General features: G+C 43.7%; 1 protein-coding gene across 1 annotated transcript in view; it reads left to right on the forward strand.

The window, feature by feature from the left end:
* The window catches only part of CFAP100 (cilia and flagella associated protein 100), a 13,576-nt gene extending 464 nt beyond the window's left edge, over positions 1-13,112 (forward strand). The window contains exons 2-16 of the mRNA XM_017820521.1: positions 1,271-1,438; positions 1,843-1,929; positions 2,296-2,402; positions 3,679-3,868; positions 4,506-4,573; positions 5,252-5,415; positions 6,002-6,082; positions 6,683-6,864; positions 6,950-7,097; positions 7,994-8,042; positions 8,609-8,760; positions 9,476-9,611; positions 10,081-10,283; positions 11,790-11,880; positions 12,805-13,112. Of these exons, the coding sequence (XP_017676010.1) occupies positions 1,372-1,438; positions 1,843-1,929; positions 2,296-2,402; positions 3,679-3,868; positions 4,506-4,573; positions 5,252-5,415; positions 6,002-6,082; positions 6,683-6,864; positions 6,950-7,097; positions 7,994-8,042; positions 8,609-8,760; positions 9,476-9,611; positions 10,081-10,283; positions 11,790-11,880; positions 12,805-12,915 (1,836 nt within the window). The 5' untranslated portion in view covers positions 1,271-1,371 and the 3' untranslated portion in view covers positions 12,916-13,112. The remainder of the gene's footprint in view (positions 1-1,270; positions 1,439-1,842; positions 1,930-2,295; positions 2,403-3,678; positions 3,869-4,505; positions 4,574-5,251; positions 5,416-6,001; positions 6,083-6,682; positions 6,865-6,949; positions 7,098-7,993; positions 8,043-8,608; positions 8,761-9,475; positions 9,612-10,080; positions 10,284-11,789; positions 11,881-12,804) is intronic.
* The last annotated feature ends 103 nt before the right edge of the window (positions 13,113-13,215 follow it).

Below are 13,215 nucleotides of genomic sequence, written 5' to 3' on the forward strand. Positions count from 1 at the left end.
TGCACAGCAGCTTGATGCAAGGGAAAAACACTGAATAAAGGTTTTGGTATATTAAAACCATGAATGCCTTATCTATTGATTCCCATGCTACTGGCCACTGGTATGTAGCTACTGGAACATAAAAATGTCAGAGGAACTAATATATGCCAAATGATTCTAGCAATAAATCATTTTTATTTGCATTATTGAGCTTAATAATTATATTTAGCACAGCTAGTGCTTCTGTAGCTTTTGGCATTATTTCCAAAGTGATGTGCAAAAAAACCTATTAAAAACCAAAACAACCTCAGACTAAAAGTACCTTAATAAAATTAATATTTATAAGTTAATCTTAAAAACAGTTTCCTTCATTTAGCTAAAATTATATTATAAAGCACTTTTTATCTTTGAGGATTGCACTGATAATTATTTGCCATATGCCAGTATCCTCTGTCTAATCCTGCTTTTCAGTCCTATTCCCTGTAGCAGGAAATTAAATCAACCACAGGAACAAGAAAATTTTTATGAGAAGGGTTTCAGATCAGAGAAATCAAGGTGTGCGCTGAGGGCGGAGCCTCCAGGTGTTTGCTGCAACTGCTCTGCAGGTTTCACAAACTCTATTCGACCGAATGCCTCAGGTGTTTGTCTGCCTTCCCACCCCTGCCCTGGTGGGGCTTTCTCCAAAACTCACATCATCAGCAGGGGTGATGTTGTTCCAGGATGTAGATGGGAGACCCCCAGAGAAAAATATCCCCTCACATTAAGCAAAGTTCAGAGAGACTTGAAATCTGAGTAACCAGTCAAGGAGGCTTTTGGAAAAGGTACTTCAAGAACTGAAAAGGAGAGAGAAAACATTTGGGATATATTCAAGCAGCCTAAATTCTATCTCAGCCTCTGTGTCTCACCAGCAGTGAAAGTTTGACACCTCCAAAGAATTGGATACTAATTGGGCAGCTGCAGAAACACAGCCAATAGGAAACACAAAGCACCAAGGACGTACACGGAAATTAGGCCAGATGAGTTTAGCTCAATATACATAAAAACTGGAGGCTGTTCAGAGCAAAAACTGATGTTTTAAAATAGCCTTAAAACTAGTGCAAGAGGAAGAAGATATTTTCTACAGTTCTTATATCAGTGCAGATCAGGAATGGTGCCAGCAGCAGAATTGCATCAATTGAACTAATACCTCACTGGGCCCAGTTTGCTGCCTTTGGTGATTAAAGGATAACTTTAACAATGGTCTATCTGTGCTTTGCAAATGAGATCATTTCAATTATGCCTTTTCCCTTAGGACCCATAGCAAAACTACAAAAGAGACTGGAGTCAGAGAACAAAAAACTAACCTTCACCAATTTGCCAACCTAAAAGGAAACACAACGGAGTTCATACAACATGTCTGTGCTGTCCAACAATCATTCCGCCTCATCGCAAGAAATCCACGATGCTGAAACAATTCCTGGTAAGAGCTTTAAGGAGTAAAAAACGTAGCTTGTGAACTAGTGACAGGAGAATGGAAAAGCATGGGTGCGGGTCTGAACTGGTGACTGGGTGGAAAAAGAGACGAGGTACTTGGGTTGCTTGTTACCTCCAAAGTGTTTTGTCATTCATTTCCCTTCAGTGTGTGTGTAAGGAAGACTGTGTTTTACCCAACTTTCACATAAGCCAGGGATGAGCATCTCCGTTGGGGGTCAGAGCACAAATGTTTTGCAGTTTAATGAAGCTTTTTGTTAATTCCTACAGACATTAAAGGCTCAGTGGTTAAGATCCAGAAAGCCCCTAGGCCTACCACTGCTGTAAAACTTACCACATCAGTTACTGGCAGGTCCCAACTGATTGACTTGTTTATGGTTTTCTTTGGGCCAGGGTCAAGGACAGCATCTCAACAGACAGCATCAACATCTAAAAGTCTCTCTTCCAGCCCTGCAATGGAAACCTGCCTTGTGCTGTCAGGTAAGGACACAATGCTCCAGCAGCCTTCCCTTGTTCAGTCAAAGGAGAGGCCTGTAGTCAAATTCTTCTGCCCACAAACAGATGAGGTGGGTAAAACAGCTGCAGACCTACAAAAATCCCTGTCTGAAATCCTCAACTGATCATTAGATATGGTCAAGTGACATAAACCATACAGAGGTCTCAGTTATATCAGTGGATTCTCATAAGCCCTATCCGGCTCCCTCCTCCAGCACCATTAGTCACCTGCAGCTGGGAGCACAGCTGCCCACCCTCCGGGCGTGATGCAGCAGATCACACTCCCTTTGCACTGAGTCCTGATATTCTGCTTCACGTCTTCTACATCCTCATCCATTTGTTTTTTTGCAGAAAGCTCTGACGAGGATGAAGAAAACCCAACGAAAAATCCGTTTACAATCCCATCAGATGCTGATATTTTTGCACTAAGGGACAAGGAAATCAAAAAGGCAAAGGCGGTGTGTATACATGCTCTAGGCCAATGTATTTAACAAGCACTTACTAGGGCAGGCAACCAACCAATGAATACCAAATTTTAGTGCATGAGAGATCAAAAGATCACTTCATGAGAAACCTGGGGATGTTCAGCCCAGAGAGGAAAAGGCTCTGGGAGACCTGATTGCAGTCTTTCAGTACTCAGAGGGTGCTTATCAAAAAAAGAACAGCAACTTTTTACAGAAACAGATAGTGAAAGAACCAGGGGGAATTATTTTAAACCTAAAGAGAAGAGATATAGATTAGATGTGAGGAAGAAATTCTTTACTCAGAGGGTAGTGAGGCACTGGAACAGGTTGCTCAAAGTTGGGGCTGCACCATCCCTGGAAGTGTCCAAGGCCAGGTTGGATGGGGCTTTGAGCAAGCTGGTCTAGTGGAAGGTGTCCCTGCCCATGGCAGGGGGTTGGAACTAGTTTATCTTTAAGGTCCCTTCCAAGCCAAGTCATTCTGTGATTCTCTGGTCTGACTGTTGCACATGGTCACACAGCCTGGCAGTAGTGTGGAAAGAAGCAAGAGGTCTTTGTTTCTAAAGCACAGTGGGAGGGATCCAAACAAGCTTTAGCAAGGCCTCCTCACCTCACACTGATGACTGATACAGTCTGGTTCTTGCTTGGGTTGAAGGTCACTATATAAGTACAGGGAAGAACTCGGAAAGAAGTGCACTAAGGGTGTCTGCTGAGGGATGTCCTCAGCATAACTCATGGCCAAACTGTGCAGACAGCAATGAATTACACTTCACTCCATAAGAAAACACTGAGCGGGAACAACCTTTTGTCCTCCAGAAAGGTCCAGAGTGGGTTTGAAAAGATCCTCTCAATCTGAACTTGGTGGTTTATGTGCCATTGGGAAAATTGGACTGAACTGGTTAAGTGTGGGCTGTCCTGTTGTTCCCTTTAACTAGGGGATTTATAGGATGAATCTCAGAAAATTTCCGTTCACTCAGAGGAATAATCCAGGAAGGAAAAATGAGGACACTGAGTAGGTACAAATTAGCACAGCTGGTGGACGGATGCAGAATACAAATCAACATACTAATGAGAACAAGAGCTAAGGCATTTAGCTTTTCAGTTGCCTCAAGAGAGAATATCACTAGGATTAGTCAGAAAAACCAGGCAAACATGCATCATCAGAATATCAGCAGTCTGCAAATTTCTAGACTGTGAATAGCTACTCATGACTTTAAAAACCACAGCATACAAAGCACACAATCAGACTGTCCACGTATCTGACTTCCCACAGGAACATGAAAGGAAGAAGACCTTGAAAGTCCATGAGAAAACTACTTACTCCACTAAAATAAAAGAAAAAAGTGGATTGATGAAAGCTCTGAAAAAGGAGGAAGAAGAGGAGAGCAGAAAACAGGCAACAAGTGAAGAGAGACTGAAAGTTCTTCAGGAGATTCTCTCACGGAAGTTAGGCATGCAAAAAGGTGCAGAACAGTCACTGTCTTTGCAGTGGTGCTGCTCAGCTGGGAAACAGCCTAAGGCAAAGAGGGGATGGGAGGAGCAGTTTGCTCTGGCTGACTTTGGTGAGGTCTTGCAGACACAATAGTTGGCTGTATCTTGCCAACCTCTGTGTGGCTGAACCATCTCCATCTCATGCATTTACATACAGAGCACGTGGCACCCCCTCCACAGTAGCCTGGGTTCCACTGTCCTTCACAGTATCTGGGAGCTCTCAGAATCTGCTGGGAGCCACCTGAGTTTGCAGGACCTTCTGTAATAGAAACATTTCTACTAAGCTGACCTAAAGTTGGATTTTAGTGGATACAGGCCTAAATTTTCTACCTCTGACATGAGCAGTAGCTTTCCCACTAATGTCTAGAGGACAAGGACCGGATTCTCGGCTCCATTCCATCTGAATTTACTCCATGAAACTGATCCTAAACAAGGATTTCATACTCCATATAAAACCGATCCTAAACAAGGTAAAAACTAATACAATAACCAGTATTGCTGACTCCAATGCCAACCAGATCCATGCTCATGGTAGCCCACATATTCACTGTGTTTTGCCTTAGCCATATTTTCCCCTTTAGTCTAAGCAACTTTACATTCTAATTTCAGACTACGCATTAGAAAGGGAGACCTTCCATGGCTACCTAAATGACAGAAGAGAGATCTTTTTTCTTGAGGTACTTTGCTTTTAGAATGTTCCTTTCTCTTCATTTAATTACTCTTCTCTGTGTTGCTTTGTTTTGGTGTTTTTTCCCCTGAGATGCACTGCCTACAGATCTTTCCAAGGAGGCACACATCAGACCTCATGGATTGACTGTCCAAGTCCTGTGTTACAGACACTAATAGTCTGTAGCCCAGCAATTCCCAATCAAGAAATAAAGGAGCATATGTCATTTGCATCATTCCATAGCCACCCTGCAACTATTTCAGTTGTTAGATGCACAGATACCCTGGCCTTTTGACTCCTGCTGTTCTATACGTAAATTGTAGCTGGGAGCCATTCTGAACTCAAAATAAGGGGATGGAGTAACTGTGCTGGAATATCCCCATTATTCATCTCTATTTTTGTGCTGTAACAAAACTGAATGAATCAATCTTTGTCAGCCAGGAGTTAACACAGTGCTGGGACTTCTGGATTCTGTCTTTAGTTTCACTGCTTCTTTGTTATGTTCCTTCTGAAATAACCTCTGGCCTCTATATACCTCTATGCATTAAGACAAAAACCTTGGTTTTAAGTCCTTACCCTCTCTGCCAACAATTATCAGGTAATACAGTAACCAAGAACAAATCTTAACCAATGTACCTTTAAAATCAACCAACCAATGTGACTGTGTTGCCTTTGGGGTTCATTTCAGTATGCCATGGCAGTGAAGCGAGATGAGATTAAAAAGATGGAGGACATAGCAAAGAATGAGGAAAAAAAACTGGAAAAGGCTGAGAAAAGGATGGAGAAGGATGCTGCCATGTTTGAGGAGTTCCTGCAGGAGAACCAAAATAACTCTGTCAAAGCCCTGAAAATGTAAGGAACGTTGAACCATGTGCTCTTTCGTGCTGGACACAGGAGATTTTCTGCTTGACCCTCCTGCAGGGTTTTTGGCTATGAAACACCCTTGATTTTCCCAGAGTTACAGTCTTGGTGGCACTTTCTCCCCACACATTCAGTAAAAGAGAGGAAGGAGAACAACAGCCAGGGAATACTCTCATTGCAAAAGCCCTTGATCTGGTGGCAGCAAGAAACCTACTGCTGGTCTCACCACTTCCATTCTTCTCACAGCACCCTTACTAGGGGGAGATGCTTCTGCCCAACTCCTCAAAGCAGGAACAGTCCCCTCAGGGAAGGCTTTGGCCCATTACAGGTATCACAAGGGCAGAGCAGCAACTGATGCTCAGCAGCAGCCAAATTAGGGAGATCTAAACACTGGGATGCCATACTCCTTGCCAAGAGAAGTAGGACCTTGAGGCAGGAAACAAACATCACCTGGGATACACCCATAACACAGACTTCTAGTGCTTGTATCACATCTTTTTTGCTGTTTCACACACACCTCAATTCAGTACTCACTACTAAATTGTTTAATGTCTTATATTTATGCATTCTTTCCTAGGGCCAAAGAAGAAACCTCAGCAAAGAGAAAGAAAATAATGGAGCTCCGGGCAATCAATTCCCAAATAACGAAGGTCCAAGGGTAATAGTTGCTCATTATTCCTGCTTGGTCTTTAACAGCCCTTGCACTGGTGTACTTTCACAGTCCTTGGGGGTGAAAGATTTCCAAAAATGTTCCATTTTAAGAGTCAAAATGTTTCGGCTTTTGTTTTCCAGATGCTGGCTTTGTTTCTAAAACAACTTGACTAGTTTTTATTAATATTGTTAAGAAGTGTAAACATTCCAAAACCAAAATCAAATGCTTAGTATCAGATTAAAAACCAAACAAAACTAAGCAATGCATTTTAATGGGCACTCGCGGAAAGACAAAAGAAATAACTGTGATAACCATTATGAGTTGAGCTGGCAAAATTTCTCATTCCTTTTCAAGTAAAAATTCCAAAATTAGCAAGCCCAGTGACATATCAAGGCTCTGGCCACAGAGATTTGACCAGGCAGCTTCCCTATGAGGAACCACAAAGAACACGTGGGGCAGGTTCCCATTTGTTTTTGCATGTCCATGAAAATACGTGCCCTCTTGTCCCTTCTCTGGGTTAAGCTGAATATCAAGAGCAAGAAAGAAGGTGTTCAAGCAGAGGCTTTCCTCCCTGCTAACAAACTTTGTCCACTTCTCTCAATCCAGTGATATATCCAGAATTCAGGATACTCTGCAGGAGTACAAGATGTACCGGGACATCCTCTATCAGCTGTCTCCAAAAGAGTGGCAGAAGGAACACGGAAAAAAGCACAGGAAGGATAAGGATTTGAAAACAGAATCCAGAGCTAATGAAGGGAGCGCCTCATCTGCCCCTGGGGCAGAGCAGGGTGAGTGCCATGAGTGCCAGGGAAGTACTGCCTGCTCCTCTTTGGGACAGCCCCAGGCTTTGAGTACTTCTCTTCTTGTCTCCAGACCAGGGTGTGACAGCCAGGACTGCCCATACCATCAGTTTTACAGATATGCCAAGTTCCCTGCTGTATTCAGAAAGTTTGGATTCCAGGTCACGTGATATCAGGCCACAGCTCAAACAGTTCCTGAAGCCTCTTTTAACAAGAGAACTGTAAGTACAAAACAATGCAAACAACACACTTAAATACTGCAGAGAGCACTCAGTTGACTGGGAGTCAGCAGAGGGGAATCCGACTCCTCACCTTTGCTGTGGGCATACTGAGAGTTGGGGCTTATTGGAACAAATCCAAATACCAGTAGAAAGCCCTCAGGTGTGCAAGTCAGTACCTATGTGCCTACTCCAACAGAGCTCTGTCCTTAAATCCTCTGCTGAGAGCCCTGCCCCAAGTGGGGCTGGCACTAAGATGGTGCCAACAAAGGTTTTTTAACCTCTCCATGGCACAGGGTGACAGGTGCAAGTGAAGGTGGTGAACAGACTGTGCTGCAAAGAGCAGCCAGGCACCTCTTGCCCCCTCTTTCATCTCTTGTGCAGAGGAAGAAGCACTCAACAAGCTTCTCCCAGGGCAAGTAAAAACTGCAGTCTCCCCATGGTGGCTACACCATGTTGTTTAGGAGCAGTACCATGTCTCACAAAGAGCACGAGGCTTCTTCTACATTTGTGCTGCTGCTGCTGCTGCCTGAGCCTTTCTAGTAAGGCTCTTGCCTTTGCCTTCTCTTTGCCCAAGAGTCAAAACCTCCCAGTGAGTTTAAAGGCATTTGGATCAACACGATCAGTTCAGGGTCACGTGTCATGTCCCAGTCCCACTGGGACAGCACAGCCTGGAGCAGCACAAAAGGCAGCTTGCTCAGGGCCTGTTTGTGTGACCCCTAGATCCTACAGACACCCAAACAGGCCACAGCCATGGGGAGGCAAACGTGGGAATGTGCAAAGGACTGTAGAGGAGCAAACAGCAATAGCAAAAAAACCCCAGTGTTCATAAGTCACTAACAAGGTCTCCTGTGAGCTCTCATTTCTCTAAGGGCCTAATACACAAAATGCTTTTTCAGAAGTTCCTTGGAGGACGCAGAAAATGAAATCAGCTCGGATGAAGATGAGGTCAGAAGTCCTATGTTGAAATATTTACATTTTTGGTTTGTCCTGTGCCATTTATTAATATTACTAATTTCCCTCACCTTATAACCATCAGTTATGGTACTGAGGAGTTACTGTAGCCACAAATTATAAACGTATGTTTATACATTCATAAAAGCTCATGTTTTGGCAACATGTATTATAAATAGTTTGGTTTAACTTTCCTCCTCCAATTTCCAAAAACCTGGCATCATCTCTAAGCTTGTCATCCCCCAACCAGATATGACATCATATAATGGAAGATTTTTAAACTAGTGAAGTTACTGGTTTATGTCTGAAATTGAAGCTTTCCTCTCACAGATGTTTGAATCACATTTTACCCCCCAAAATGCAACTGGTTTTGGGGGTGAGCTCTGAGGCAGAGTAAAGCTACACACATGGCAGGAAGGTGGGAGACATTTGTAAATGGACAGTCACAGACCTCTCTTGATGGAAGTGTTTGAACAGCCAGGGCTGGTGCAGACCAACCTCCATGTAGTTCAAGAGGCTGGAGGAGGAAAAACACTCATCACATGTGTTTTCCACCCTAGGAGCCTGAGTTGTATTTTACTCATCCCGAACAACTGCTGATTACTTTCATGAAGATGCAGGATGAGAACATATCCTTCATCCAGAATTCCCAGGATATTGAGGAAAAATGGAACAAGGTCCAGCACACTTTCATCACCACACATGAAAGCATGTAAGTGTGATCCTGCAAGAGATGGGAAGGGACCCCTCTGCCCACCACTAGCACCTCACTACCTGCAGACCACATGTAATGCTGTTCACACAGCACACAACAGAGACTCTGTTGTGAGCTCGCAGGAAAGTGTCCCATCTATGTTTAATTTAGAAAATAAGACTTGAGCTTGGGACTAATTCCTTAGTCCTCAAGGTGCAGACTAGGGAACTGATGCATTTAGCATCCTGGAGTGGATATGAGACAGAAGCATTGTGTAATTCTCATAAAGGAAGATCAAAGGAAGAAACAAGGCAATTTCTGGAGTGATCCAGACCAGCATCTACTATGACTCAATGTAAAACCTTCTACGAGGAAGACAGAAGGGAACCCAAGTGTCATTGTAATATACTATTTCAATGGCAGCTAGACACACATATTCCCATTTAAAGTGTAATTTATCCCCTTGTGAAAGTTTTTAAATCTGGATCCCCCACTGACTATTAAAAAATCTTAGTTTAGCTAGGCTACTTTTTCCTTCCTCACACTAGCACAGAAACTGTTTTTCCAGAAAAAACAGAAGCTCTCAGGGCTGTGGGTGCAAATTTCCAGGAAAAGCTGAAGTGTTACCTCCATCTGCTGGCAGTAGAAGGGATGGGCCCAGGCTGGGGGGAGCAGAAGAGCCCTGTGTTTCAGAGATGCCCTTTCCAAATACCTCCTCTCTCTTCTGGCCTAGGGAGAAGGAGTTAGCAGAGCTGAAACAGGAGGTAAACACCCTCCAGTCCGCTGTCGCCCAGGAAGAAGAGAGAATAGCAGATCTGAAGCTCAGAGTCCACCTTTTTTCCTGTGGAGAACATGAAGCTGATGACCAGGTACACACTGAGATCAAGGCAAGGGGGGTTCACATGAGCATAAGTGGTTCCTCTCCACCAGCCATATCCATATCCCGGGAACAGAGCAGGCAGTGGGTTGCACCGGGCAGGGATCAGCACTATTTCCCAGCAATGGAGCTATAGCAAGGGCAGGTTTAGGGCACTGCTGAGGCAGCAAATGTGTCTGCTCCATGCTATGAGGTGAGAGCAGGGGCCATAAAGACACCTGGGCAGCCACAACCTGTCCCAAGTCACAGCAAAGCTGGGAAGATGAGACCAACAGGAGAAAGGCTCAATAAAGCCATCTGTCCCAGCCACTGCTGCTAAGCCAACCGTGAAACAAGCAACTGAGGCTTGTTGAGGAAATTAAAGTGTTTCCTTTACTGACTTCCTTTGGTTTTGGAGGGATATTATGGTTCTACTGGGCAGGACCCAGATGTGCCTCTTACATACCTCCTCTTACCTCTAGGACAAAATGCTCGCAAGCCTGAAGAAGAAGGTGCTGGAAGTCTATTCCCACTGCACTGGAGACAATGAGACAAACCTGAAGACAATAGAGATGCTAAAAGTAATAGAAAAACAGCTCAATGATTTACTGGATAACCTGGAGGGAATTCCATCATCACAGATAGAAAAGGCTCAGAAAGCCATAAAAAAGGAAAAGAGGGCAAGGTAAGGCAAGACTCTCTTCTGGAAAATACCTCTATTTTTAAATACAGGTCAAAAAAAGACTCAAAAAGAGTCAAATCAACCCGAGAAACTGTAGCAGCAATCTGAAATCCCATGTGACCAATCCATACCATTTTTCTTCTGTAAGGGTTCCACATTCATAGAACTTGAGTCTCCTGAGCAGCGAGCAGCAGCTCACAGCTACATTAGAAAAGACCTGCAAGCTACATTGGAGAAGGGAAAAATTCAGAAGAATAAAAAACACCAAACTCACAAACAAACCAGACTCAATGACGAGAATCATAATTTTAAGAAGACTATTTACAGTAACAATATTTAACCTGATTAAATAGAAAATTACTCCTTTTAAACTGATTAAATAGAAAATTACTCCTCTAGTTAACACACTCAGAGTTTGCCATGCCCTGATATTTTGTCATGTATTCAATAGGTACATAAGGGTATTTCACAGCAATGACAGCTTTCAAACGTTTCTTCTACAAAACTCTTAAATTTGACTTGTTTTATTAAATAGTAGCCAATTAACACAATCAATTCAGGTTCCAAGATAAGACACATTCCTTTTAGCCCAGTCACTTACATGAAATTTCCCCTCAAAAATTGCAAAGATAGATGAACTGCTGACCGTATCAGGCCATCTTCAGGTGAATGAGAATAGTCTGAGGATTTAAAGCCAGAGCAGTGATATTTCCCTCCTGCTTACTCTTTCTCTGTATCTTTATTCAGCTTTGGAGTACAAAGGGTGTGGTGTTTCTTCCTGATGTTCTGTGAATGGGTTTGCACTCTTAAATTACAAAATAAGACACACATTTATTCTATGCTGGGGATGGAGGAGAATAATTCAGGGAAGATCCTGATACCACATACCCCACACCCCAAATAAAACCAAAAACAATGAAACTAAAAAAAAACCTTCAAAAAGCATTTAAAGTTTTCCTCAGGATCACAAGGTTAAGAATTCAGTTCCTCTGGGCCTCAGCGTTCCACAGCTTGATCCCATTTCTGTTCCAGCGCTTCATTTTCATAGGGATTGGAACCACTTGCCAGTATTGGCCTCCACTGTGCCCATTTGAGCAATGTGTAGCTCCGTGGGTGTAAAACCCTCCTATAAACATCACTCACCCACAAAGCTGGTGGGCATCCTGGTCAACTGCAGAGCGTAAGTCACCTGCTGAAGGTGGCACAGAGCCTGTCTGCAACAGAAAACAACTGTCCAATATCTCCATTTCAAAGCCTGACATGCTTTTTTCCACTCATCACTCCAGAAAGAGTAGGACCAACTGTGGTCAGTGCTTCTCTACTACCACCTTCCCACTAACAAACTCCAGCAAAGGCTGCACCCAAACCCTGTGCTCTGGTGGTCCTACGTGGTTACATGTAAGGTGTGATGTAAAATGTAATGTTAGATGTTCGTGCTGTGTGTCAAAAGCACATCTGGTGTAGCTGCATGCTGGATTTAACTCATCCTTTACTTCCTCCCTTCAAAAGGCTCAGAGAGGAAAAGCTGAAACAGAAGCAGCAGCAGGAGGAAGGATTGAAAAGGGACATGGAAAGATTGCAGGCAACTGTAGAAAAAAAGGTAAGTGCAGTGATTCTCACCTCAATAGCCCACTTCAGGGAAGCTAGAGGTACCTGAATAGCAAGTGTTTAAGGGAATAGTGTTACTAGGGGCCTCCACAGCTGTGTGGGGATGGCACCAATAGCCAGGCATAGCACAATTTACAATTTACAGGAGTGATGTAACTTAAGCCACTGCTGGGAAGTCAGTCACAGTGCACACTCTTCCAGCTCAGTATCCTTCCATTGTCTTTCTCCTATCCTTCTCTCGACCACATGGCTCCCTCCATTACTTGCCAATTCTCAGTAAGCTCATTTCAACTCATTAACTTGGCTGTATTAAACAAAGCAAGAAAACTGGCAAATGAGGAACTGGGCATGAGCAAGACACACCTGACAACAGCAGCAAGACCCTCAGTCAGTTTCGCCATCCCATCAAACCACACCTTTTCTGACATGTGCCATATTATGCCAAACTGAGCTTCAGCCACAGCTCCTGCTGCACCTTCCACAGGCCAACACAGCAGCGAGGACACCCCAGCTCTGTCACACACCAAAGCACTGACAGCATGGGTGACACAGAACAGGTGCCATGAGTCCCTGCCCTTTAACCAAGAGAAAACAGAGGGTTCTGCAGGCTCCCACTGATATTTCTCTGGACTTCCAACTTCCCCTGCTCTTCCTGAGACAGTACAAATGACTGTACAAATGAGTCAGAAACCAGTTGTAGGTACAACAGTACGTTGTAGCAGCTGAAGCACGAGCACACACACGGCCTTCAGGTGCTTCACATGCACTTTCTAATACAAAAAACACACTTAGACACACTGCAGCCTGCCTAGAAAATAGAGAGCAAGGGGCCACAGCCCCTCATGAAACAGCTTTAGCCACGTGGTTCAGACACACCGACACAGCACTGATTAAAATACCTCTTCTTTCTCTGCAGAATGGCGGGAAGCTGGTGTTTCATTCCAACCCACCTGCCAGGAAGGAGAAGAAGACCACCCAAGAACAAATAGATAAGGAGAAGGAAGAACAAATGTATTATTTCTCTTGACAGCACAGCCTCAATCACAGCACGTAGGGCTGAAGCTGCTCTAGAACTAGTCTTGTAGATCTACATTCTGTCTTTGCTCAGTTGAACAACTTCAGTCCCATGAAACTTCCTTCTTCTCCTATTCTAAGACTCCAAGGAAAATTTGCAACCTTTTTTCCTGCCCATTGATATATTGCCTAAGAAAATAAATAAAAATTATCTTATTTTGCTTCTCAGGCTCCTGCTAAGCACCAATGCTTTTCTCATTCAGTGTTTAATGCCAGTAGCTCTATGCCTACAAACCCGAGCAGAGAGATCTAT

This window comes from Lepidothrix coronata, unplaced genomic scaffold (assembly GCF_001604755.1).
Source record: "Lepidothrix coronata isolate B3197 unplaced genomic scaffold, Lepidothrix_coronata-1.0 Scaffold84, whole genome shotgun sequence".
Classification (NCBI taxonomy): domain Eukaryota; kingdom Metazoa; phylum Chordata; class Aves; order Passeriformes; family Pipridae; genus Lepidothrix; species Lepidothrix coronata.